At 42.7% G+C, this 25,265-nt stretch overlaps 3 protein-coding genes across 5 annotated transcripts in view; all 3 read left to right on the plus strand.

The window, feature by feature from the left end:
• The window catches only part of LOC118936615 (uncharacterized), a 41,717-nt gene extending 33,378 nt beyond the window's left edge, over positions 1-8,339 (plus strand). Inside the window, exons 28-32 of the mRNA XM_090230556.1 lie at positions 1,494-1,612; positions 6,376-6,603; positions 6,705-6,928; positions 7,206-7,235; positions 7,403-8,339. Coding sequence (XP_090086682.1) covers positions 1,494-1,612; positions 6,376-6,603; positions 6,705-6,928; positions 7,206-7,235; positions 7,403-8,007 — 1,206 coding nt within the window. The 3' untranslated portion in view covers positions 8,008-8,339. The remainder of the gene's footprint in view (positions 1-1,493; positions 1,613-6,375; positions 6,604-6,704; positions 6,929-7,205; positions 7,236-7,402) is intronic.
• A 3,921-nt stretch (positions 8,340-12,260) lies between these two features.
• LOC149984411 (uncharacterized) lies at positions 12,261-14,797 on the plus strand. The gene is made up of 3 exons (XM_090222460.1): positions 12,261-12,628; positions 13,630-13,835; positions 14,002-14,797. The coding sequence occupies exons 1-3, from the start codon at positions 12,611-12,613 to the stop codon at positions 14,141-14,143; spliced, it is 366 nt and encodes a 121-aa protein (XP_090078586.1). The 5' UTR covers positions 12,261-12,610; the 3' UTR covers positions 14,144-14,797.
• Positions 14,798-18,568: 3,771 nt separating this feature from the next.
• Positions 18,569-25,265, plus strand: part of LOC110534121 (sodium bicarbonate cotransporter 3) — an 80,996-nt gene continuing 74,299 nt past the window's right edge. The window contains exon 1 of one of the 3 annotated variants that reach the window (XM_090222472.1): positions 18,569-18,788. In XM_090222472.1, coding sequence (XP_090078598.1) covers positions 18,642-18,788 — 147 coding nt within the window. In that variant the 5' untranslated portion in view covers positions 18,569-18,641. Of the gene's footprint in view, positions 18,789-22,892; positions 23,897-25,265 lie in introns of those variants that run through there. The other 2 variants (XM_090222476.1, XM_090222469.1) reach the window with 2 other exon arrangements.

The raw sequence follows: 25,265 nt of genomic DNA on the forward strand, positions 1-25,265 counted from the left end.
ATGACATAAGTATTTGATCACCTACCAACCACTAAGGCTCTCACAGACCTGTTAGTTTTTCTTTAAGAAGCCCTCCTGTTCTCCACTCATTACCTGTATTAACTGCACCTGTTTGAACTTGTTACCTGTATAAAAGACACCTGTCCACACACTCAATCAAACAGACTCCAACCTCTCCACAATGGCCAAGACCAGAGAGCTGTGTAAGGACATCAGGGATAAAATTGTAGACCTGCACAAGGCTGGGATGGGCAACAGGATAATAGGCAAGCAGCTTGGTGAGAAGGCAACAACTGTTGGCGCAATTATTAGAAAATGGAAGAAGTTCAAGATGACAGTCAATCACCCTCGGTCTGGGGCTCCATGCAAGATCTCACCTCGTGGGGCATCAATGATCATGAGGAAGGTGAGGGATCAGCCCAGAACTACACAGCAGGACCTGGTCAATGACCTGAAGAGAGCTGGGACCACAGTCTCAAAGAAAACCATTGGTAACACACTACGCCGTCATGGATTAAAATCCTGCAGCGCACGCAAGGTCCCCCTGCTCAAGCCAGCGCATGTCCAGGCCCATCTGAAGTTTGCCAATGACCATCTGGATGATCCAGAGGAGGAATGGTAGAAGGTCATGTGGTCTGATGAGACAAAAATAGAGCTTTTTGGTCTAAACTCCACTCACCGTGTTTGGAGAAAGAAGAAGGATGAGTACAACCCCAAGAACACCATCCCAACCGTGAAGCATGGAGGTGGAAACATCATTCTTTGGGGATGCTTTTCTGCAAAGCGGATAGGACGACTGCACCGTATTGAGGGGAGGATGGATGGGGCCATGTATCGCGAGATCTTGGCCAACAACCTCCTTCCCTCAGTAAGACCATTGAAGATGGGTCGTAGCTGGGTCTTCCAGCTTGACAACGACCAGAAACACACAGCCAGGGCAACTAAGGAGTGGCTCCGTAAGAAGCATCTCAAGGTCCTGGAGTGGCCTAGCCAGTCTCCAGACCTGAACCGAATAGAAAATCTTTGGAGGGAGCTGAAAGTCTGTATTGCCCAGCGACAGCCCCGAAAGCTGAAGAATCTGGAGAAGGTCTGTATGGAGGAGTGGGCCCAAATCCCTGCTACAGTGTGTGCAAACCTGGTCAAGAACTACAGGAAACGTATGATCTCTGTAATTGCAAACAAAGGTTTCTGTACCAAATATTAAGTTCTGCTTTTCTGATGTATCAAATACTTATGTCATGCAATAAAATGCAAATTAATTACTTAAAAGTCATACAATGTGATTTTCTGGATTTTTGTTTTAGATTCCGTCTCTCACAGTTGAAGTGTACCTATGATAAAAAAATTACAGACCTCTACATGGTCTAAAAGTAGTAGGAAAACCTGCAAAATCGGCAGTGTATCAAATACTTGTTCTCCCCACTGTATATGGAAATGGACAGTCACAAGATTCTCCTAAATCTCCCTGTAATGCATTTATCTTCCTGTCTCAGGAATGTGAGATCCTGGAGGTCATTCAGAAACTCTGCTGTAAGTATATCGAGTGCTCAAAATGCAGTCATACTGGTTATTTTCCAGATGAACATTGTGCTGTGCCGAATATGTTCCTTTAGTGAAACATAAGTTTACTCAACATAGATTTAGAAGATGTATCAGTGAGCCTGAACACAGTCCCAACCTCTACTGTTAGACATGTACCCTGCACTAGTCATCTAAACATGTCTCCTTTAAAGCTGACTAATACACCGTTTATCTTCCTAGCTAAACAGTTCATTTGAAGCATCATTTATCCTGGGTTGAGTTTGGGACAAACTTTGTGAAAGAGATGCAAACGAACACACACGCAGGCAGGAAGGCACACACACACTCTCGAACACACTTACTTGCACACACATATGCAGGCACACAGACTCAGGGACACACAAATTGTGGCGGCAGCTGTGGATGTAATGTAAGAACTCTGTAGTTCAGTGCTTGTTGTGTATGTTTGGAATGCAAGTGTTTTTAAAGTTTTTTACAATTGCTAACAAGCGTTTACTTATACTTAAGATGATTAACTCTTAAGACAGCAACACCCCTACATCACACAATTAGCCAAATAGTACATTTTCTGCTCAAACCAAAATACAAATACAAACATTAAATACCAACTCTACATTTCAAAACCTAAAAAACCTTTCTCTACTGTACATACACTAACTCTATCAAAGCACGGCATACCCGACTCAATACAGTATCTAATCATTCTGTCAACACACATGTTTTCTATCCAAGAGGAACGTATAGTCTATCATAACACAATGACTTTCAAAATACTAACAGTTAATGGCATTACAAAAACTGTATTACTTTTCATGTTTCAGTTCTACCTGCAGACATTAGACAATATGATATCCATTGTTTTTATCATTCAGTTTCCTCTTATTGTAAACCACTCTACATTTTTTGGTTGAGTGTCGATTGTGTGCATTTTTGGCAACATACTATCTAAAAGTGAATGAGTTATCTTTACTTCATAGAATGTAAAGTAGAAAAAAATAGTAAGTGACAGAATTGCTGCAGTAAAAGCTTTATTAGCAACATGAAATTACTACCAGTGATCAACAACACATCCAACATACATGACCTTTGGTTCAACAACACCTCCAACATACATGGCCTTTGGTTCAACAACACCTCCAACATGCATGGCCTTTGGTTCAACAACACATCCAACATACATGACCTTTGGTTCAACAACACCTCCAACATACATGGCCTTTGGTTCAACAACACCTCCAACATGCATGGCCTTTGGTTCAACAACACCTCCAACATACATAGCCTTTGGTTCAACAACACATCCAACATACATGACCTTTGGTTCAACAACACCTCCAACATACATGGCCTTTGGTTCAACAACACCTCCAACATGCATGGCCTTTGGTTCAACAACACCTCCAACATACATGACCTTTGGTTCAACAACACATCCAACATACATGGCCTTTGGTTCAACAACACATCCAACACACATGGCCTTTGGTTCAACAACACCTCCAACATACATGGCCTTTGGTTCAACAACACCTCCAACATACATGGCCTTTGGTTCAACAACACCTCCAACATACATGACCTTTGGTTCAACAACACCTCCAACACACATAGCCTTTGGTTCAACAACACATCCAACACACATGGCCTTTGGTTCAACAACACATCCAACATACATGGCCTTTGGTTCAACAACACATCCAACATACATGGCCTTTGGTTCAACAACACATCCAACATACATGGCCTTTGGTTCAACAACACATCCAACATACATGGCCTTTGGTTCAACAACACCTCCAACATACATGGCCTTTGGTTCAACAACACCTCCAACACACATGGCCTTTGGTTCAACAACACATCCAACATACATGACCTTTGGTTCAACAACACCTCCAACATACATGACCTTTGGTTCAACAACACCTCCAACACACATAGCCTTTGGTTCAACAACACATCCAACACACATGGCCTTTGGTTCAACAACACCTCCAACATACATGGCCTTTGGTTCAACAACACCTCCAACATACATGGCCTTTGGTTCAACAACACATCCAACATACATGGCCTTTGGTTCAACAACACATCCAACATACATGGCTTTGGTTCAACAACACATCCAACATACATGGCCTTTGGTTCAACAACACATCCAACATACATGGCCTTTGGTTCAACAACATCTCCAACATACATGGCCTTTGGTTCAACAACACCTTCAACATACATGGCCTTTGGTTCCAAATGTGTTAAAATAAAACACAATTACAGTAAAAAAGGCACAGAAGGTAAAACCAGTAAAATGCCCCGTCCTGTTCTAATCTATACCATCTTCAGCATTTGGCCACATGTTCTCGTCCACATCACATCTTATGTCATCTCTCGCTATGCACCTTAGATAGTAACGCTTGTCCTGCCTCATCCACCCCTGGCAGTCTTCAGCTGAGATGTCTCTGCAGCCAGCATCCATTGCATCCAGGAGGGACATTTGGTCACTTCAATTTGTATTTTTTTTATTTAACCTTTATTTTAACTAGGCAAGTCAATTAAGAACAAATTCTTATTTACAATGACGGCCAACCAAAAGGCAAAAGGCCTCCTGCGGGGACGGGGGCTGGGATTAAAAAAAGAAAAAGAAATATAGGAAAAAACACGTCACGACAAGAGAGACAACACAACACTACATAAAGAGAACCCTAAGACAACAACATAGCAAGGCAGCAACACATGACAACACAGCATGCTAACAACAAAACATGACAACACAACATGGTAGCAGCACAAAACATGATACAAATGTTATTGGGCACAGACAACAGCACGAAGAGCAAGGAGGTAGAGACAACAATACATCACGCGAAGCAGCCACAACTGTCAGTAAGATTGTCCATGATTGAGTCTTTGAATGAAGAGATTGAGATAAAACTGTCCCGTTTGAGTGTTTGTTGCAGCTCGTTCCAGTCGATAGCTGAAGCGAACTGAAAATATGAGAGACACAGGGATGTGTGTGCTTTGGGAACCTTTAACAGAATGTGACTGTCAGAACGGGGGTTGTATGTGGAGGATGAGGGGTGCAGTAGGCCTAAGAGGGTTTTATAAATAAGCATCAACCAGTGGGTCTTGCGACGGGTATACAGAGATGACCAGTTTACAGAGGAGTATAGAGTGCAGTGATGTGTCCTATAAGGAGCATTGGTGGCAAATCTGATGGCCGAATGGTAAAGCACATCTAGCCACTCGAGAGCACCCTTACCTGCCGATCTATAAATGATGTCTCCGTAATCTAGCATGGGTAGGATGGTCATCTGAGTCAGGGTTAGTTTGGGTGAAAGATGAGTGATTACGATAGAGGAAACCAAGTCTAGATTGAACTTTAGTCTGCAGCTTTGATATGTGCTGAGAGAAGGACAATGTACCGTCTAGCCATACTCCCAAGTACTTGTATGAGGTAACTACCTCAAGCTCTAAACCCTCAGAGGTAGTAATCACACCTGTGGGGAGACGGGCATTCTTCTTACCAAACCACATTATCTTTGTTTGGAGGTGTTCAGAACCAGGTTAATGTTGGAGAAATCTTGTTGGACACTAAGAAAGCTTTGTTGTAGAGCATTTAACACAAAATCTGGGGAGGGGCCAGCTGACTATAAGACTGTATCATCTGCATATAAATGGATGAGAGAGCTTCCTACTGCCTGAGCTATGTTGTTGATGTAAATTGAGAAGAGCGTGGGGCCTAGGATTGAGCCTTGGGGTACTTCCTTGGTGACAGACAGTGGCTGAGACAGCAGATTTTCTGACTTTATACACTGCACTCTTTGAGAGAGATAGTTAGCATACCAGGCCAAAGACCCCTCAGAGACACCAATACTCCCAAGAATGGAATGGTCTACCATATCAAAGCTTTGGCCAAGTCAATAAAAATAGCAGTACAACATTGCTTAGAATCAAGGGCAATGGTGGCATCATTGAGGACCTTTAATGTTGCAGTGATACATCCATAACCTGAGCGGAAACCAGATTGCATACCAGAGAGAATACTGTAGACATCAAGAAAGTCAGTCAGTTGATTATTGACAAGTTTTTCCAACACTTTTGATAAACAGGGCAAAATAGAAATAGGCCTATAACAGTTAGGATCAGCTTGATCTCCCCCTTTAAATAAAGAACAAACCGTGGCTGCCTTCCAAGCAAGGGGATCCTCCACAGAAAGGTTAAAAAGGTTGGAGATAGGCTTGGTGATGATAGGGGTAGCAACCTTAAATAAGAAAGGGTCTAAACCATCTGACCTAGGTGTTTTTTTTAGGTCAAGTTTCAGGAGCTTCTTTAGCACCTCGGACTCAGTGACTGCCTGCAGGGAGAAACTTTGTTGCAGGGCAGAGGAAAAAGAGGGAGAAGCATCGGGGATAGCCACATTAGAAGGGGTGGGAGATGAGGAAATGTTGGACGCGCAAGGAGGCATGGCTGAGTCAAATAGGAATCCCGACCTAACGAAGTGGTGATTAAAGAGCTCAGCCATGTGCTTACTGTCAGTAACAACCATATCATCAACTTTAAGGGACATGGGCAGCTGTGAGGAGGAGGGTTTATTCTCCAGGTCTTTAACCGTTCTCCAGAACTTCTTGGGGCTAGACCCACAGAGAGAGAACTGCTCCTTAAAGTAACTAACGTTGGCCTTCCGGATAGCCTGAGTGCACTTATTTCTCATTTGCTTGAATGAGTATGTGTGTTCCGAGCCGTTCACCAAATGCAATTCTTGAGGTGGAGTAACTCTGCAAGATCACGGCCACTGACTGACTAACTGTTGTGTTTGATGTCCCATACTTGCAGCTCGGTGAGAAACATGCACTGGATTGCCGGTGGTACGTACACGGGAGAGGCGCAGGATTTTGCCCGGCAGGCATTCGGCAGCTCCCAGCTGGACCGAAAGGTGGCCATAGTCTTGACAGACGGACGGTCGGACACCCGCCGGGACGCCAAACCGCTGTCCTCCCTCTGCTCTGTGCCCAATATAAGGGTGAGGGATGTCAATGGGACTCGGCAATGGGATGGGGGAGAGTGGGCTGAAGGACATGTATAGGTTGGGGGTGAAGATATGATGTCAGGACCAAGGGTTCATTTCATTAGACATAAAGAGAACCATCTCTCTCTCCTCCAAGTCTGCCATTTTGTGGCAAAGCCTCAGTATGTCCTCCATCTTGGCTCCTCAGGTGGTGGGCAATTGGCATAGGTGACATCTTCAGATGGGCGTCCTACGCCACCATGCTGGAGGAGATCACCTGTCTGGGCACAGCCTCACCTGGACTCTACCTGAAGATTACAGACGACGTGCAACTGCTGGAGGACTCCTTCTTCAACAACGTTACTGGCTATATCTGCCAAGGTAGACTGTGTACAGGCTAGCTCTAATTTACAATATCTGGAGCTAGCTACATCTGCTAAGGTAGTCTATGTACAGGCTAGCCCTAATTTACAATATCTGGAGCTAGCTACATCTGCTAAAGTAGTCTATGTACAGGCTAGCCCTAATTTACAATATCTGGAGCTAGCTACATCTGCCAAGGTAGTCTATGTACAGGCTAGCCCTAATTTACAATATCAGGAGCTAGCTACATGCTATGTTCCTATGCTCTCAACTAAGGTCTGGGTTGTGTTTACAGATAAGAAATGTCCTGATTACACCTGTCCAGGTAAGACTGCTCCTCTCCCTTGTTTTTATGGTCACAGTTTCCTATGCATTACAATACGTTGTTTTTTTAGCATTCAGCCTAGTACTGCAATTTAAAGATTTAGTGGAATGTATGTAAATGTATCTGAACCCCAACTGCTGTTCTAAAATAGTCTACTCTTCCTCCAGCCAACTTCCAGGAAGCTACAGACATAGTCTTCATGTTGGACGGCTCCTCCAGTGTGGGCCAGGCCAACTTCTACAGAGCCAGAGAGTTTGTTGAGAACATGGCCGCCAGGCTGCTGTCACAGGACCGGGGAGGGCTGCTCCGCCTGTCCGTCATGCAGTACAGCGATGGGCAGCAGCAGAGAGTGGAGGTGCCCTTCACTGCTAGGGTTGAGGATGTGCTAACGGGGCTAGCAGCTACGCTCTACATGGACGGGGCCACCGACTTACCGGCTGCCCTGACCTTCCTGACCTCCACCCTCCAGAGGGAGGGCCGCTCTGCTGTCCCCAGGAAAGTAGTGGTGTTCACGGACGGCAGGTCTGTGGCCTCTGCCCGGGCTGCTATCCCCAGAGCCGCCGCCGCTCTGTCAGAGAACACACAGCTGCTGGCCGTCACTGTGGGCGAGGGCTTTGACGAGGCGGGCGTGTGCCAGCTGGTGATGGGACAGGCGAACGGATTTGATTACCACGTCGTGGATAATCGTGTCCACCGAGTGGCGCTGTACAGTGACCTGGCCAGACGGGTGGTCATGCAGAGCCTGGCTAGAAAGCTCTCTAAAGCTTTCTGAAGCTCTCCAAAGCTCTCCGAAGTTCTCTAAAGCTCTCTGAAGCTCTGTAAAGCTATCTCAAGCTCTCTGAAGTTCTCTAAAGCTCTCTAAAGCTCTGTAAAGCTCTCTGGAGCCCTCTAACGCTCTTAAAGACCTCCCTACTACTGAACTGTCTATGAATTGTCCTGTTGTGCCATGTATTAGGCCATTAAGAAATTAGATAGATATGGTGCACATTTTATACTTTTGTGTTTTCCTTATGCCTTTGAGGGCCTCCTGCTTTTCATGTGAAATAAAATGAATATGTTTGTCATAAGAAGCACTTGGGTAGATTAATAAACGTTACGCTGTAAGTTTGGTGATAAGATGAACAGTTTTCTTTTGCTCAAATTTTCTGGAGGTCTTGACAAATAAAATATTGGACAAACTAACTAGCTCATTCTGAATACAATACAATCTATTATTTTCAAATATATGCAGGGCCATTTAGTTAAAGAATTACCCAGACATGCCAATAAAATGCACTAGAGGGCAGTGTTGGAGTGTTGAGAAAAGAGGGCTGAGTAGAGGAGCTCTAACACACTTAGAAAATACTGCTATTCTGTTCTACATAGTGATTAGTGATAGTTTGCCACGTTCGTTATAAGGATCGGACCAAGGCGCAGCGTGAATAGAGTTCCACATATTTGTAATCACCTGAAACTCACCGAAACAAAACAACAAATAACCAAACGAACCGCTACTAGTGAACACAGGCACCTAATTGTAGACAAGATCCCACAAACACCAAAGGGAAATGGCTACCTAAATATGATCCTCAATCAGAGACAATGATAAACAGCTGCCGCTGACTGGGAACCATATCAGGCCACCATAGACATACAAATCACCTAGACCTACAAAAACCGTAGACATACAAAAACTAGCGTACCCACCCTAGTCACACCCTGACCTAACCAAAATATAAAGAAAACAGAGATATCTCAGGTCAGGGCAGGACATAGTTGTTGTAGAAGGACCTTTTACAGATCGGTCCAATAAGACACTAGGCTTTCCCTTGTACTCCAGTACTTATCTGAGGGTGTTGGGCTACTGGCCTCTGGATGTGCCCAACTTCAGCACCATGGACAGAGTTAGAAATTCAGCTGTTTGAAATCCCAGATGCCAATCAGTGTACTCATTAATTCCCTTATGAAATAGCATGTATTTAGTATATCTGGCTCCAACTGTACTCTGAGAATAATAAGAAGCAGGGATCATGAAAACGTTTTATTTTATATAGCTATGTTTTGTTACTGTGAAAATGAATCTGTAATGAAAAAAGGGATAATGATCTCAGTGACTGTAATGATCAGTGGGTTCCTCTATCTCAGAAAGCCACTTCTGAATCTCACTGCTCTTCTTCTCTGTCTCCTCACTGCTCTTGTTCCTCAGCTCCTCACTGCTCTTCTTCTCTGTCTCCTCACTGCTCTTGTTCCTCAGCTCCTCACTGCTCTTCTTCTCTGTCTCCTCACTGCTCTTGTTCCTCAGCTCCTCTGCCACCCTATTTCCTGCTGAGAAGCGATTGACTCTCTTGGCTGTGGTCTCCAGAGAGATCACCTGTATCCTCTTCATGTCGTTCCTGCAGCGCAGCTCCTTCAGCTTCCTGTAGTAGACCCTGCAGCTGAAACCCTCCATAAAGCCCAGGGTGATGTGTGTCTGCAGAGAGGACAGGCTGGGGTAGTACCACAAGCAGCTGGCACACTTATACAGCAGTTCCCCATTGAACTTCTCCAGGGCAGAGGAGGCTCTGAGGAAGCAGAAGTCCAGGCGGTCTGTGTACGACGGCTCCTTGGGCTCCACTGACCTACTGCCTCCCTTCCTCGCCGTGTGTCTGTAGGAGATGTCTGCTGGCTTCAGGGGAGGGCAGAGAGTGTGAGGTGTTTTGGAGCCAAGTATACTAGGGGGTTCTGCTTCTCTTAATGCCTGAGCATGAAAAGGACTCCACTGGGTACCTGGTGTTAGAGAAAGAATAGGGTCCTGCTGTCACGCTATGGCAATCCTGATTCATATTTACTGTAAATCAAATGGGATGTAAATAAATATGTCATGATAGTGCTACGTTTGCCAAAAATACTTCAGAGCACTTACCCGTTCTCTTCCTTAGCCTTTCAGTGACAAAAGGTTCTCTTAAGAAAACTTGTGAGGACTTCATTTTTTACAATAAATGGATCATGGAGCCATGGTATAGAACCTAGCTAAGCAAATGGGTCAAGTGGTTTTACATATGTTCTAGAATGGATTGGAATTCCAAATTCCAAAAGCAATGATGTCATAATGATCTCTTTGTGTATGAAGATGAAGTTCAATTCATTCATGGTTCTGGAGATTAGTAATAATAATATAACATGTTTTTAACTGTTATAGTGCTAATCATTACATAAATACATCTCAAAGCAATGCAAAGCAACAACAACAAAAAACAAGCAATTTAAAAACAATCAACATCATTAATCATCAAGAGACTGAATAATTATTAAAATAGTTTAGTTTAATTTATTAGGATCCTGCTACTGCACATGTAGCAGCTATTTTTCCTGGTGTCCACATAAAACGTACAAATACATTACAAAGTACACAACAGAAATAGACAAGAACAACATAATAAATTCCTTTAAATTCAAAATATATGTTTACAAATAAAATAAGAGTTTTATATAGGAAAGACACCAAGAGACAACAAAAATACTATCTACACACTATTTATATATCCATATTCATTCTTATACAGTATAGTTAAATTACAATATCTCTTTAGAAATAGGAGAGGCACTTTGATGCAAGATGTTCTCTGTATCTGTTTTTTAAAGCTGAACTTGCTTTTTGCCTGAGTAACCTCTGGTGGCAGAGCATTCCACCATGACATGGCTCTATACAAGCCTTTTGCTACACCCGCAATAACATCTGCTAAGTATGTGTATGTGACCATACAGTTTGATTTGATACATAACTGAGCGATGCATTAAATCTGTTTTTCGTTTGGATACTGTGAAGATACACCATAAAGGCATGTAGTATGGTGGGGTTTGTAAGTCTGTTTGAAGTATATGAAAAAATATTATACAAACATAAATGTTTCTTAAGAAGACTAGAAGAAAAGTAGTCAATTTCTCCTCAACCCTTAACCATGAAAGACTACCATCTGCAGAGTGGGATTCTATAATGGTATCCATCTGCAGAGTGGAATTCTATAATGGTATCCATCTGCAAAGTGGTATTGTATAATGGTATCCATCTGCATAGTGGTATTCTATCATAGGATCCATCTGCAGAGTGGTATTCTGTCATGCTATCCATCTGCAGAGTGGTATTCTGTCATGCTATCCATCTGCAGAGTGGTATTCTATTATGCTATCCATCTGCAGAGTGGTATTCAATCATCAAACCTATCTGCATAGTGGTATTCTATCATGATACCCATCTGCATAGTGGTATTCTATCATGATTCCCATCTGCATAGTGGTATTCTATCATGATACCCATCTGCATAGTGGTATTCTATCATGATACCCATCTGCATAGTGGTATTCTATCATGATACCCATCTGCATAGTGGTATTCTATCATGATACCCATCTGCATAGTGGTATTCTATCATGACACCCATCTGCATAGTGGTATTCTATCATGATACCCATCTGCATAGTGGTATTCTATCATGATACCCATCTGCATAGTGATATTCTATCATGATACCCATCTGCATAGTGGTATTCTATCATGATACCCATCTGCATAGTGATATTCTATCATGATACCCATCTGCATAGTGATATTCTATCATGATACCCATCTGCATAGTGGTATTCTATCATGATACCCATCTGCATAGTGATATTCTATCATGATACCCATCTGCATAGTGGTATTCTATCATGATACCCATCTGCATAGTGGTATTCTATCATGATACCCATCTGCATAGTGGTATTCTATCATGATTCCCATCTGCATAGTGGTATTCTATCATGATACCCATCTGCAGAGTGGTATTCTATCATGATACCCATCTGCATAGTGGTATTCTATCATGATACCCATCTGCATAGTGATATTCTATCATGATACCCATCTGCATAGTGGTATTATTGGATCACAAACCTATAAATAGGCAGCCAAGACACATCAGAAACACATTTGGCAAGATGACATTTTAGGAAAGAAAATCAACCCTGTAATATCCTTTTCTGACATGAAATTGTAGTGTTGTGTAATCACACAAAAGGATATATTCCGTTATCTAACCCAGAAACACAGAACAGAACATCAAATCAATTGTTGTTGATGTAACACTGACAGCTTGATTTACTTTCCAAGATTATTCAGGTGAAAATAGGACAGCCTGTTCACAACCCTATTGGTTTGGTGTGGGGGTTGTTTCAGACCCTAATCCACAGTCTAGAGTATAGATTATGGCTGTAGGCAGGAATCATGTACTGGTGACATCCTTAAGAAGCAGTGGGCTGAGATGTCATTTATTTAATCGCCCCCTGGCTCCACCCATATGTAGGATGACAGAGCGTTTTGTGTTAGAGGGACTGTCACACATTGTGACTCTTGTGAAGAAGAACAGAAACAGCCCAGCATGGCAGCCTTTGTCTCGGTGAGTTCCTCTCTTCCAGGCATTTACACAACTTTGTTGACTCTCAATGCTTTGATACAACATTGTTTGTGAGTTGATCATTTGGGAGTGTGGTAGCAGATTGTTGAATTGTGCTAGGTAAAGAATGTATACTTTGTTTTATCGTTTCCATGGTAAATTTAAGGAATGTCTGATAGAAGAGGGGAATCATTTAGGGCTAGTCTTATAATTTAGCGATGTCTTTCTCTTTCCAGAGACAACATATTACTGTAGGCTACTGTAACAGTTTCTGAATGTATCATGCTTATCCTTGCTTAATTTACGTGTGACACAAATACTATGCATAGAACCAAAACATATAGTTATTATAAAAACATAAGTTATTGCCGCTACTATTTTTATAAACTAAGCAGAGAAAGAGTGAAACACTGTTCTCCATAGAAATGTCATAAGAAAATTTGTGGACAACATAATGTGATGATAGCCTTTAATCAAGTGTGCGACATACAATAGATTCAATTTACTTACTATGTTGTCCCACCTAGCTATCTTAAGATGAATGTACTATCTGTAAGTCACTCTGGATGACAGAGTCTGCTAAATTATTAACTTGTAAAATAAATAAGCGTGTTCTGGTTTAGAAGTGGGGCTATGATGCGCCTGATGCTCTCCAGACTCTAGAGAGCTGTCCTGATATCCTATTGGTGGAGGGAAGTAATTGACAGTGGGCTAGGGCCAACATGTGTGTTATCACATCTGAATTTAGCCTTGTGTTCTTTATGGAGAGAGGCCTCTAGGGTCTTGGTTTACTTTTAACCAGGTCTACATGACTTTCATTATTACAGGGAGTAGCGTGGCCTGGTTTTAATGATTTGTTTATCATCCTTACTCACTTACTTTCCTCAACTTCCTTCTTTGAATCTCTTTGGGAATTGTCTCAGCGTGTCTGTAACGTTGAATAGCTAACCCCTATGGCAGTGTCTTTTACATTGACCTCTGCCCTTATTTTACCTCTCTCTCAGTTGGCCACGTGTCACCACTGCAGCATATCTTCCAGACATGGCCTTGTCTACAGGGAGTCCATGGCAGCTCTATCCAGGAACGTCATGGCTCCCAGTTACACCAGGAGGCATAGTTCACAGGCTAGAACCCTGCCACTGCGAGCTAGGGGAAGACTCATCACCCAAAGGCCTGTCGGAGAGGCCAAGAATCGGCCTAGAGCTCCAAGGTAAACATCTTACTCTATTACCTAGTAATATACAGATGTTTGGAGTTAATGGCACATATTTTGAATTGTTGAATGTAATAGAACTCATTTACAGTGTATCTTTAATATCACAATTTTTTTGGCCGCCATTAAAATGGCATCAAACCTTTAAACTCTCTCTTCACAGGCCCAATCCTCCAGAGTTCATTGCCATATCTTCCTCCAAGCTGGCCGGTGTGAAACATTTTGTATTTGTCCACCTAAGGAAGCTCTTTTCATTGGGTGACACCCAGAGGCGCAGAAAGAGTGGCCTGAAACTTTTCTCCTGAAGTATTGCAAATATAATTTGATGGTAAACATCAATGGGCTTGATGATCCACAAGGTGGCGCTCCAGTAATTCAGTAGGAAGAATCAGTGATAGAGGAGTCAGCAGGAAGATGCTCACTTGTCAAGGCTAAGACATGCAGGTACTCAGACCTCCCTCACCTGAGAGAGATTGAAGAATGGTGACTGCAGGCCTATACCTTTGGCAGGAGTCTCTATGGCGACCAGTAGCCATGTGGGTGAGATGGTTCTGGGTGGAATGCAAGGCAATATTTTTGCAACACTTTTGAGCTTTCTACATATTTATTGTTCTGAGGTATGATGTGTAAAATCAGACATACTATTTAATTTAGTCACATGGTACAACACTTGTATCAGTATCAACTTTTAATGTGATTAGGTTTTTGAAATATAATTGAAAGTCTGTAGAGTCATATGATATTGTTGCCTCCAGCTCAGGCCAAGAAGGAGCCATTGCATATCCTGTTTAACAGTAAGTTGTATTGGATCAAGTGTGAGCTTAATGACTGTATTATTATTGTTGTCAAATGTTTAATGCAATGTTATAAACATGTACAGCAGTATAATATACTCGCTTGTTTAGAAATAATACACAGAAACTAATCTAATAAAGGCTTAAATGCTATTTGGGTAAAAATATGTTTTTAAATGTTTCACGTTTTGTTTCAAATTATTACTGAATCTATTCAGACAGGAGGGGGAGCCATAGGATAGACGCTAAAACATTGATTTGGCTCAACCAAAATCATAAAATCAAATCAAATCAAATTATATTTGTCACACACACTGAATACAACAGTGAAATGCTTACTTATAAGCCCTTAACCAAAAATGCAGTTCTAACAGAAATAAGTCTTAAGTAAGTATTTACTAAATAGTAAAACAAAATTAAATAGAAAGATATCAAATAATTAAAGAGCAACAATAAAAAAACAGTAACGAGGCTATATACAGGGGGTACTGGTACAGAGTCAATGTGGAGGCTATATACAGGGGGTACTGGTACAGAGTCAATGTGGAGGCTATATACAGGGGGTACTGGTACAGAGTCAATGTGGATGCTATATACAGGGGGTACTGGTACAGAGTCAATGTGGAGGCTATATACAGGGGGTACTGGTACAGAGTCAATGTGGAGGCTATATACAGGGGGTACCGGTACAGAGACAATGTGGAGGCTATTTACAGGGGGTACTGGTACAGAGTCAATGTGGAGGCTATATACAGGGGGTACTGGTACAGAGTCAATGTGGAGGCTATATACAGGGGGTACTGGTACAGAGTCAATGTGGAGGCTATATACAGGGGGTACTGGTACAGAGTCAATGTGGAGGCTATATACAGGGGGTACTGGTACAGAGTCAATGTGGAGGCTATATACAGGGGGTACCGGTACAGAGTCAATGTGGAGGCTATATACAGGGGGTACTGGTACAGAGTCAATGTGGAGGCTATATACAGGGGGTACTGGTACAGAGTCAATGTGGAGGCTATATAAAGGGGGTACTGGTACAGAGTCAATGTGGAGGCTATATACAGGGGGTACTGGTACAGAGTCAATGTGGAGGCTATATACAGGGGGTACTGGTACAGAGTCAATGTGGAGGCTATATACAGGGGGTACTGGTACAGAGTCAATGTGGAGGCTATATACAGGGGGTACTGGTACAGAGTCAATGTGCGGGGCCACAGGTTAGTCGAGGTAATTAAGGTAATATGTACATGTAGGTAGAGGTAAAGTGATAATAAATAGAGGGTAGCAGCAGTATAAAAATAGGCGGGTCAATGCAAATAGTCCAGGTAGCCATTTGATTAGCTGTTCAGGAGTCTTATGGCTTGGGGGTAGAAGCTGTTAAGAAGCATTTTGTACCTAGGCTTGGTGCTCTGGTACCGCTTGCCGTGCGGTAGCAGAGAGAACAGTCTATGACTAGGGTGGCTGGACTTTTTGGCAATTCTTAGGGCCCTTCCTCTGACACCACCTGGTATAGAGGTCCTGGAAAGAAGGAAACTTGGCCTCAGTGATGTACTGGCCGTACGCATTACCCTCTGTAGTGCCTTGCAGTCGGAGGCCGAGCAGTTGCCATACAACCAGTGCTCTCGATGGTGCAGATGTAGAACTTTTTGAGGATCTGAAGACCCATGGAAAATCTTTTCAGTCTCTTAAGGGAATAGGAGTTGTTGTGCCCTCTTCCCACTGTCTTGGTGTGTTTAGACCATTATAGTTTGTTGGTGATGTAGACACCAAGGAACTTGAAGCTCCCAACCAGCTCCACTACAGCCCTGTTGATGAGAATGGGGCGTGCTCGGCCCTCCTTTTCTTGTAGTCCACGATCATCTTCTTTGTCTTGATCACGTTGAGGGAGAGGTTGTTATCCTGGCACCACTCTGCCCAGTCTCTGACCTCCTATAGGCTGTCTCATATAGGCTGTTAACATACATGTTAAACCAGGGATGGTCCTCTGAGCCATGGATGGCAGTTTCTCTTCTTTTACTTGTCCAATATCTTTTTTTTTACATGTTCAGAAATTACATTTAAAATGATGGATTTTTCCTAAAATGTTAAATAATTATTTTAACTAGGGTCAACAGGTGGCTGAAATATACATTTTGATCCAACTAAGGTCACCTTTGATGTTCTGAGAGCTAGCAGGTATTAAGTCACCTCCAACCCCTAGTGAGCGTTTCTAATGCCACAGCATCACTTCCAGTAACAGGCTATAGAAATAACCTGAGACCAAATAAAGGGGATTACAATGTTTAGACTCTGCACATTTGGTCCCTAGAGGGTTGCCCTCCAGCAGTCTTATTAATCACACACACACACACTTGTATTGCCCTCCTGATTGATCATTGGGAATGCATGCGGCAGCGGACATCTACGTCTGAAGTTCCGTATCAGTGGTTAATGTAATGACATTATTTTTCCTTATCTGGTGCAATGGCATGGAACCCTATATCATAATATCTAAACTACTCTGTTAACAATGTCCACGAGAGGAAGATGATGATGAGGACTACAGCGATGATGAGGATGATGACGACAATGATGATGACGATGATGACAATGATGATGACGATGATGACGATGATGGGGATGACGACAATGATGATGACGATGATGGGGATGACGGTGATGATGGTGATGAGGACTACGACAATGATGATGATGACGACAATGATGATGGCGATGATGATGGTGATGAGGATGGTGATGATGATGATGAGGACTACGACAATGATGAGGATGATGACGACAATGATGATGGTGATGAGGATGGTGATGATGAGGACTACGACAATGAGGATGGCGATGATGATGATGATGATGGTGATGAGGATGGTGATGATGATGATCAAAAGTAAACATGCATGTCTTTTCATGGGACTAAAAATGCTCAGATGACTTTTATGTGTAGGCCTATTTTATGCACTTACCTTTTAACTTTCTTAGAACAGCTGTGTTTACTCTGAGGTGACACAGCAATTGATTGTTTATTTGTAAGCCACTATGAGCAGATATTTCATAACAGAGTTTAAAAAATAAATACATTCAAACTTAAACCTTGGGAACAATAATGATCTTGAAATATTGAGGTAATCTGTCAGAATTATGCTGCCAACACAAACATCAGGGGGCAAACTCTACATGAATATGAATCAGTTAATCTCTAATAAGCTCCTTACAGGCACCACATACATGTAGTTACTGATGACAGATTCCCACCATACGCACCTTGTTAGAGTGGCTTTAGGATGCATACTTACAATAAATTCAACGTCAATCTTGGAAAACCAAATCAAATTAAAGTTTATTTGTCACGTGCGCCGAATACAACAGGTGAAATGCTTACTTACAGGCTCTAACCAACAGTGCAAAAAAAGGTATTAGGTGAACAATAGGTAGGTAAAGATATAAAACAACAGTAAAAAAATACAGGCTATATACAGTAGCGAGGCTACATACAGACACCGGTTAGTCAGGCTGATTGAGGTAGTATGTACATGTAGATATGGTTAAAGTGACATTACTTGTAATGTATATAAGAAAACCAATATGAGTTCACTATTTTGCTTACCTTCAGATAAACTCATGGGCCAAAAGGCTTGACAATAAAACCAGAGATAGGCTATATAGCTAAATCAATAGCCTTGGCATGGCTTTGGTAAAATAATGCTTTTGACCAAACAAGAAGACCATTTGTGGTTATTTGCTGGCAGAATTCCATTAATCTGTTGAAAATTCACAGATACAGCATCATACCTTTAGCGCAAAGTAATGGCCAGACAATCAACACAGTATCCTTGCTCTTTCACCAGCCCCTCCGGAATAGGCGTGTCGTACACGCCCATTTGTATTTTCTACTCTTATCATTGGTCAAAGGAAACCGGCTGCTTGGATATGAAAGGAGAACATAAACTGTCAATCAAAATAGGGCGGGTTATGCTCTGTATGTAAAAATCGCTACGTTAGGTTAGTGAAAATGCCAGTCAGTCGAGTTAGTGTCTGTGACACGTCAAAAAAGGTTATTTCGGTATTCGATATTCAAATTCTCCCAGAGGATAGGGGACAGAAATTTGGACAAATGGAAGAAGAGGCCAGTGAACAGATGCGACCCCTCTTGACATCCGTAAGTAACAAGTCGTGGTCACGTTCTTTGTTTTGTTCACCTTTTTTAAAGTTTCTGGAAATTACTTGTTAGCTTGGTGGCTAGCGGTTCATTTGAGGGCGCATTTCTCTAGAGAAAGGAATGGGTACGAAATGGGGGTGGGGGTTCATTTATGCTTTGCTACCAAGGCATATCGAGATGGAAGTGACAATAAACATGTAGTTAGCTAACTTACAATAGGAAACAACTTCATTGCTGTTACTTAATACGTGGTATAAACGTGAGACATAGGCTCATATGTTTTCCTTTGTAATTGTTGTTGGGTACCATGTGTGTGCCAGGAAGTAGCCTGCCTATATGTCGTCGGTCTCTCTAGCGATGATTCAGAGGGTGTTGAAACTGAGAGGAAAACCTTTTATTGTTAAGAGGACATGTGCGCCCGCCCGGTGTGGTCAGAGGGTATCACCTCGTGGACTCCCAATGTCTCATGTCTCCCCATCTCTACCGTAGCTACAGGACGTTTACTGTAGCTAAAAACTTCTAATGGTACATTTCAATGATTAAATCCACAGTTTCATCACTATTGGATCCCTGACCTCAAATTATTTTATTGAAGATCCTGAGTTCTCTTGAAAGGCAGTTTACCATTGTGTCACACGGGGTATTTCCCTGTTCTCCTCCTGACATTCGAGTTCAGCAGTGTCATATTCATTAATCGTTTTCTGTTGCAAAAACGTTTTGCTAGTGTGCCCTAACGAATAAGACCCTGACGATTGTGCAGTTGGGAGAGATGGTAGTCCATATCCGGGCCAGAACTTTGTTGAGCTGACTGGATCACATATGCGAGCCTCAAATGGATCATTGTCTGTGCCCTTCTTTTCTGTCCTCTCAATATTAAGGCTCAATATTTCCCAAACTCTGTCATGAGTCTGTCTGTGTGTGGTCATGAAGTTAACCTACCAAATACTATCTAGATTTACAGTTTTCTAACGGGGAACTAGCCTATTCCTTTAAGTCCTCTCCCTCTCGCTCAGCCTGTGTATGTTTATTGCTTGGCTGTATCACAAACTGATGTTGACATTCATAAAGCCTCTCATAGAACAACACATATAACATCTCCTTAACCTGTGTTTGCAACAGACCCTTTGGTGTTTATCCACAAACCCTCCAAAAAACGCCATTAAATTCCCTTATAGGCTTTGTTGAACAAACCAATGGCAGAGTTAGTGCCCACAGAAAGATGCAATTACCATTTTTCTAAGTACAGCCACACATGGGCTATAGCCCAAAAAAAGAGCCCACCTGGTAACATAACCCCACTTGTACTAAGTAAGCCTAGGCCTAGATTATAGGGTCTGATGCAGAACAGGACCAGACTTGTTATAGACCTACAAATAGTCAACACTTGAGTAAAAAATACATAAAACAATATGTTTTATTTTCACATACAAGGTGCAATCGCAGTGAATTGTGTCAGCCATAGTAGTATGGCACCCCTGGAGCAAATGTAGGTTAAGTGCCTTGCTCAAGGGCACATCCGACAGATTTTTCATCTTGTTGGCTCTGGTATTCGAACTAGCGAGCTTTTCGGTTGTGGGACCAACGCTCCAAATGCTAGGCTAGCTGAGTGGGTGTGGTGGGAAATTATAATTCCATTTCCAACACTTTGCCATGTGAATGACACAGCACCTTTCTTAGAGCATATATTCACCTGGTTTGAATATAGGATGCTATTGGTACAGTAGGCTGTTGTATGGGTGGCAGGTAGCCTAGTGGTTAGAGTGTTGGGCTAGTAACCGAAAGGTTGCTAGATTGAATTCCCAATAAAAATCTGTCGTTCTGCCCCTGAACAAGGCAGTTAACCCACTGTTCCTAGGCCGTCATTGTAAATAAGAATTTGTTCAACCTTTTACGGCTGCTGTCCCTGTACAGGGATCAACATCAGCGGAAATTTCAGAGTGACAACTAATAGTACTCGATACAACTCAAACTTTCATTAAAACACACATGCAATTAAAGCTACACTCGTTGTGAATCTAGCCAACATGTCAGATTTTTAAAATGCTTTTCGGCGAAAGCATGAGAAGCTATTATCTGATAGCATGCAACCTCCGAAATACCCAAAGGGGACGTAAACAAAATAATTAGCGTAGCCGGCGCTGACTTTCCTAGTTAAATTAAACAAATTGCAGACATAGATAGTAAAACAATGCTGTAGAGTACAGGTAGTTGGTGAATACGTATAGAAATCCACTGTGTTCTGCCTTCATGGTGATGCTTTCTGATAATGTTTGTGGGATGCTTCCTTGCTGTGTAGACTCTGGAGCGTCAAATCTTTCTTATTGCGTGTGGACCCTGACCTCTAAACAAAACACAATAACATGACAGCGTGTAGGGCATGTTATGTAGTATCACTGTGATGGTCTTTAAAGTTTGAAGTGCTCAATGCTGTCACGTGTAAGACAAGGTTCCATTACAGACACTGTCTGGACTAGACATTGAATTATCAGACTAACTCTGTGAGATTTGAAGTAATCTCCATCTCTTGACATTGTTCATATGCTGACTAGTTACTAGCTAATTACCAGGCACAATGCTGCTTTATTGTAGTGGGCATAATCTGTGAATGCTAATCCTATACTACAAAATTGACCCTTTACACCTCTGTTTTGGGTCAAATGTGTTGACGTAAATGGTTGGGAAAGTGGGCACATGTCTAGCCCTTTCTAAAGGGAGCTTTGACACCAGGAAGCATCATTGTGTCTGTCTGGAGACTCAGCAGCTCTGGTGCTGGCAGGGCTGAGCAGACAAAGGCAGGGGTAAAGCCGGCTGACTGACACAGGCACACACTGGGAACGTCAGAACTCACTCCCACACACTGGGGACTGGTGGACACAGTCATGAGCTCAGCAGGTTGAGGCCTACTGCAGTCTGGTACCCTGGGACTGGGACCTCCCCTTGCAGCTTGTGGCTGCTAACAGGACAATAGCAAGGACCTCCCCCCTCCTGGTTCAGCTACACTCCTGACTGCACTGGAGCTGCTCTATTCGTCACCATGAGAGAGAGAGAACAGCGAGCCAGAAGCCTACCATTTGTGCATAAACTGTCATAACATAGGCTACACGCTCAGTCACAGACAAGTCATATTAGGGGTCAAGTCCTCTGTACTGAAAATGTATGCCATGAACCATTTGATAAGCATTTGTGTTCTTAGTCCACACGTCCATGTCAAGGAGCTAGCGAAATGTGAATGAGTTCTTAGTCCTGTCTGGAAATGGAATGATCATGACATCACCTGTTTACCATTTGAACACTGTTTTCCAAGCCTTCCAAGTTCCAACCCCTTCTGTGAGGACAGCCAGGGGTTCTTGAACTTTGATTTCTTGTCCAGTCTTTTTTTTCTGCCTGAGAGCTTTCAGGAAGGACACTAGAGCAGGGCTCTCCAACCTTGTTCCTGGAGAGCTACCCTCCTGTAGGTTTTTGCTCCAACCTTGTTCCTGGAGGGCTACCCTCCTGTAGGTTTTTACTCCAACCTTGTTCCTTGAGAGCTACTCTCCTGTAGGTTTTTGCTCCAACCCTGGAGGGCTACCCTCCTGTAGGTTTTTGCTCCAACCCCAGTTGTAACTAACCTGATTCCTCTTATCAACCAGCTAATTATTAGAATCTCAGGTGCACTAGATTAGGGTTGGAGAGCCCTGCTTTAGAGAACCTAACTGGGACAAATCAAAACCAAACGTTAGTCTACTAAAAGGTAATTTGTGTAAAAAAATAAATAAATAAAAAGAGTTTTCAGAAAAGTGAATGCACAGAATGATTTCTACAATTACATCTATCTTATCAGATGTAAATTGGCTCTAATGGAATTTCTCTGACTCACAGACATGCCTCATTCAGGATGTCGCTATGATCGGAGGCCCCTTGACCTGTTATTACACTGTAGTAGAGGGCTGAAGGGGACATGTTTGTCTTTTCAAGGTCTATTGAGTTACGCCTGGCGTATTAAGGTTAGGCTATGTTTCCCACGGTGGAGGCTGATCTCCATCTGTCTCATTTGGTTTTTCATCTGACTGTTTTCACTTCCCTGTTGAGTACAGTGAGTCATGCAAATGAGTCTTACTGACTTCCCTCTCTCGCAGACGGCATACAAACACTTAGAACAGAGTGGGAGATAGGTAGCAATTGTATGGTTTTCTGTACGACTCATCAGTAAGTTACCGAACCTGCTAGAAGATGATTCACAGTATTTATATTTTAATCCCTTTTTTTGATGCGTTGGCAGTGTTTAGACAGGCAGCTATTTCTGACCTTTTTTCCCACTAATTGGTCTTTTGGCTAATCAGATCAGCTCTGAAAAGGTCTGTGATCGGTCAAAAGACCAATTCGTTAATAAAATATCAGAATTGGGCTGCCTGTGTGAACGCAGCCATATTCACCCATGGTGATATTTTTTGCTCCTTTCAAAACACCAAAAAGAGCTGTTTCTGACTTTTTTTCTGCATCGTGTTGAACATCTCCCTCACGTACTGTGTGTCTGCCAGTCGGTATGACCGTCCCTGCTATCAGGAACTGAATAATTAAGCTATTGAGACTGGACCCTGAGGAACTCCATCCCCCTCCCCTCACTCTCGCGCTTTCTCTCCCTTTGACTTCCAAAGCCCCCCTCTTTTCATCTACCTCTTTTTTTTAATGGCCAACCCCCACCTTTATCTCTGCCTCTTTCTGGTGTGCCAGACCGACAGCGATTGGTTGACGGGGGACATTAGTAAATCATAGAGCCTGACTGGATTGGTTGCTGAGCGAGCAGCCGGTTAATAGTGTGCATCGGTCTGTCCCCTTTTTTCCGTGCACCTCACTCTTTCTCCACTTCTTCTTCTTCGCACTTGTGGGATGGTCTTTGGGAGATACATGCCTATCTGGAGATGCATAGATTCTGAAACGCACTGTGGAAGCTTAACCTAGGATACCCCTCCAGTAAGAACAGAAGTTACCCTGCCTGCGGTGATTCTTCCCAGTTATGGAGAAGTGGGAAGGAGAGCATGTGCTGCAGACGGTAAGTCTGTTTACATCTGTGAGGAGAGATGAAGAGCAATCGGGGGAGACAGGAAGTAAGAGGAGAAGATAAACAAGAGGTGGGTGGCAGTAGTGTGAAATGGAAAATAGTTTCTATTCAGCGTTTTGGTAGGTTATGCTACAGTCTGTTTCACAGCTGTTAAAATGTTTCACTACCTTTTTAAAATGTCACATTTTATACTCTGTGTGTGTGCCCTCACAAGGATAGTAAAACCAGGACATTTTGTCAGTCCCTATGAGGGAAAATGCTAATTTAGGGTTAGGCATAGTGTTAAAGGTTAGTTAGGCATAGATTTAGGACAAAAATGATTTTAGATGGGAATCAATTCTTTGGTCCCCACAAGGATAGCAATACCAAACTGTGTGTGGCATCAATGTATTACTTTATAGGTCTAGATTGCAATCTACAAGTAGCCAGAAGTTTAGTGGGTTCATGTTGTGTTTGTATCCATTTCTTTTCAGCTGGTTGTCCTAAAATGGAACAGGGGATTGAGTGAGAACAAGAGAAGCAGTTTGAGGAACTTGGTTGGTTTACTGACTAGCGTGATACACCACTTGTTTCACTGTGAATGGTTCAATGTGAGAGTTTGAGGATATTACAGTAGAGATGACAGGTTGTGTGTTTGTGCTCGCCATTTGTTCATATTCTGATATCTCAGATGGCTTGGTGGTGATGGTGTTTTTCTTTGTATGCCTGTATATCATTATCCTGATCAAAACTAGGTTAAGTGGCGGGTTCACAGAACGTTCAGAAAACGTTCAGATTAGGCATCAGGAGGCTGTCAGAAAATGGAAGGGATAATGGAAGGGATAAGGACACCTAGTCAGTTGCACAACTGAATGCACAACTGAATGCACAACTGAATGCATTCAACCGAAATGTGTCTTCAGCATTTATCAGAGAGGTGAGGGGGGGCTGCCTTAATCAACGCCCATGTCATCAGCGCCCGGGGAGCAGTTGTTGGTTAATTGCCTTGCTCACGGGCAAAACAGCAGATTTTTTTCCCAGTTTGCTGGCTCAGGGATTCAAACCAGCAACCTTTCGGTTACTGGCCCAACGCTCTTAACCATCAGCGTAGCAGTAGAGTAGAACGACTTTCCTGTTTTCTTCTGCTGTTATTTTTATCAGAGGGGTTTAGACCTACAGTTTTGTGTATAGGCCTCTTCAGTGTAATTGCGAAATGGGTGTGTGTAGGCCAATGAGTCGTGTATCACCCAGGCCTACCCAGAGCGGATTAAGTGTCAGCAATAGCAGCACTGGTGGGTTGTAGCCTGGAGACAGAGCTAAAGAAAGCCCCATGGGTTGTCCTCCTGACTACTTGACTGAAACAGAATAGAGGGATGTTACAGGGGCCAGTATCTCATTCATAGGATGTTACATACACTCATAATCTCTCATTCGTAGGGCGCTACATACACTCATAATCT

This window comes from Oncorhynchus mykiss, chromosome 3, assembly GCF_057628025.1.
Source record: "Oncorhynchus mykiss isolate SJ-2025 chromosome 3, ASM5762802v1, whole genome shotgun sequence".
Lineage (NCBI taxonomy): Eukaryota > Metazoa > Chordata > Actinopteri > Salmoniformes > Salmonidae > Oncorhynchus > Oncorhynchus mykiss.

Coding starts and splice junctions, on each gene's coding strand:
- LOC149984411 (XM_090222460.1), top strand. Junction 13,836..14,001: donor AATCGGCCTAGAGCTCCAAG/GTAAACATCTTA, acceptor CTCTCTTCACAG/GCCCAATCCTCCAGAGTTCA.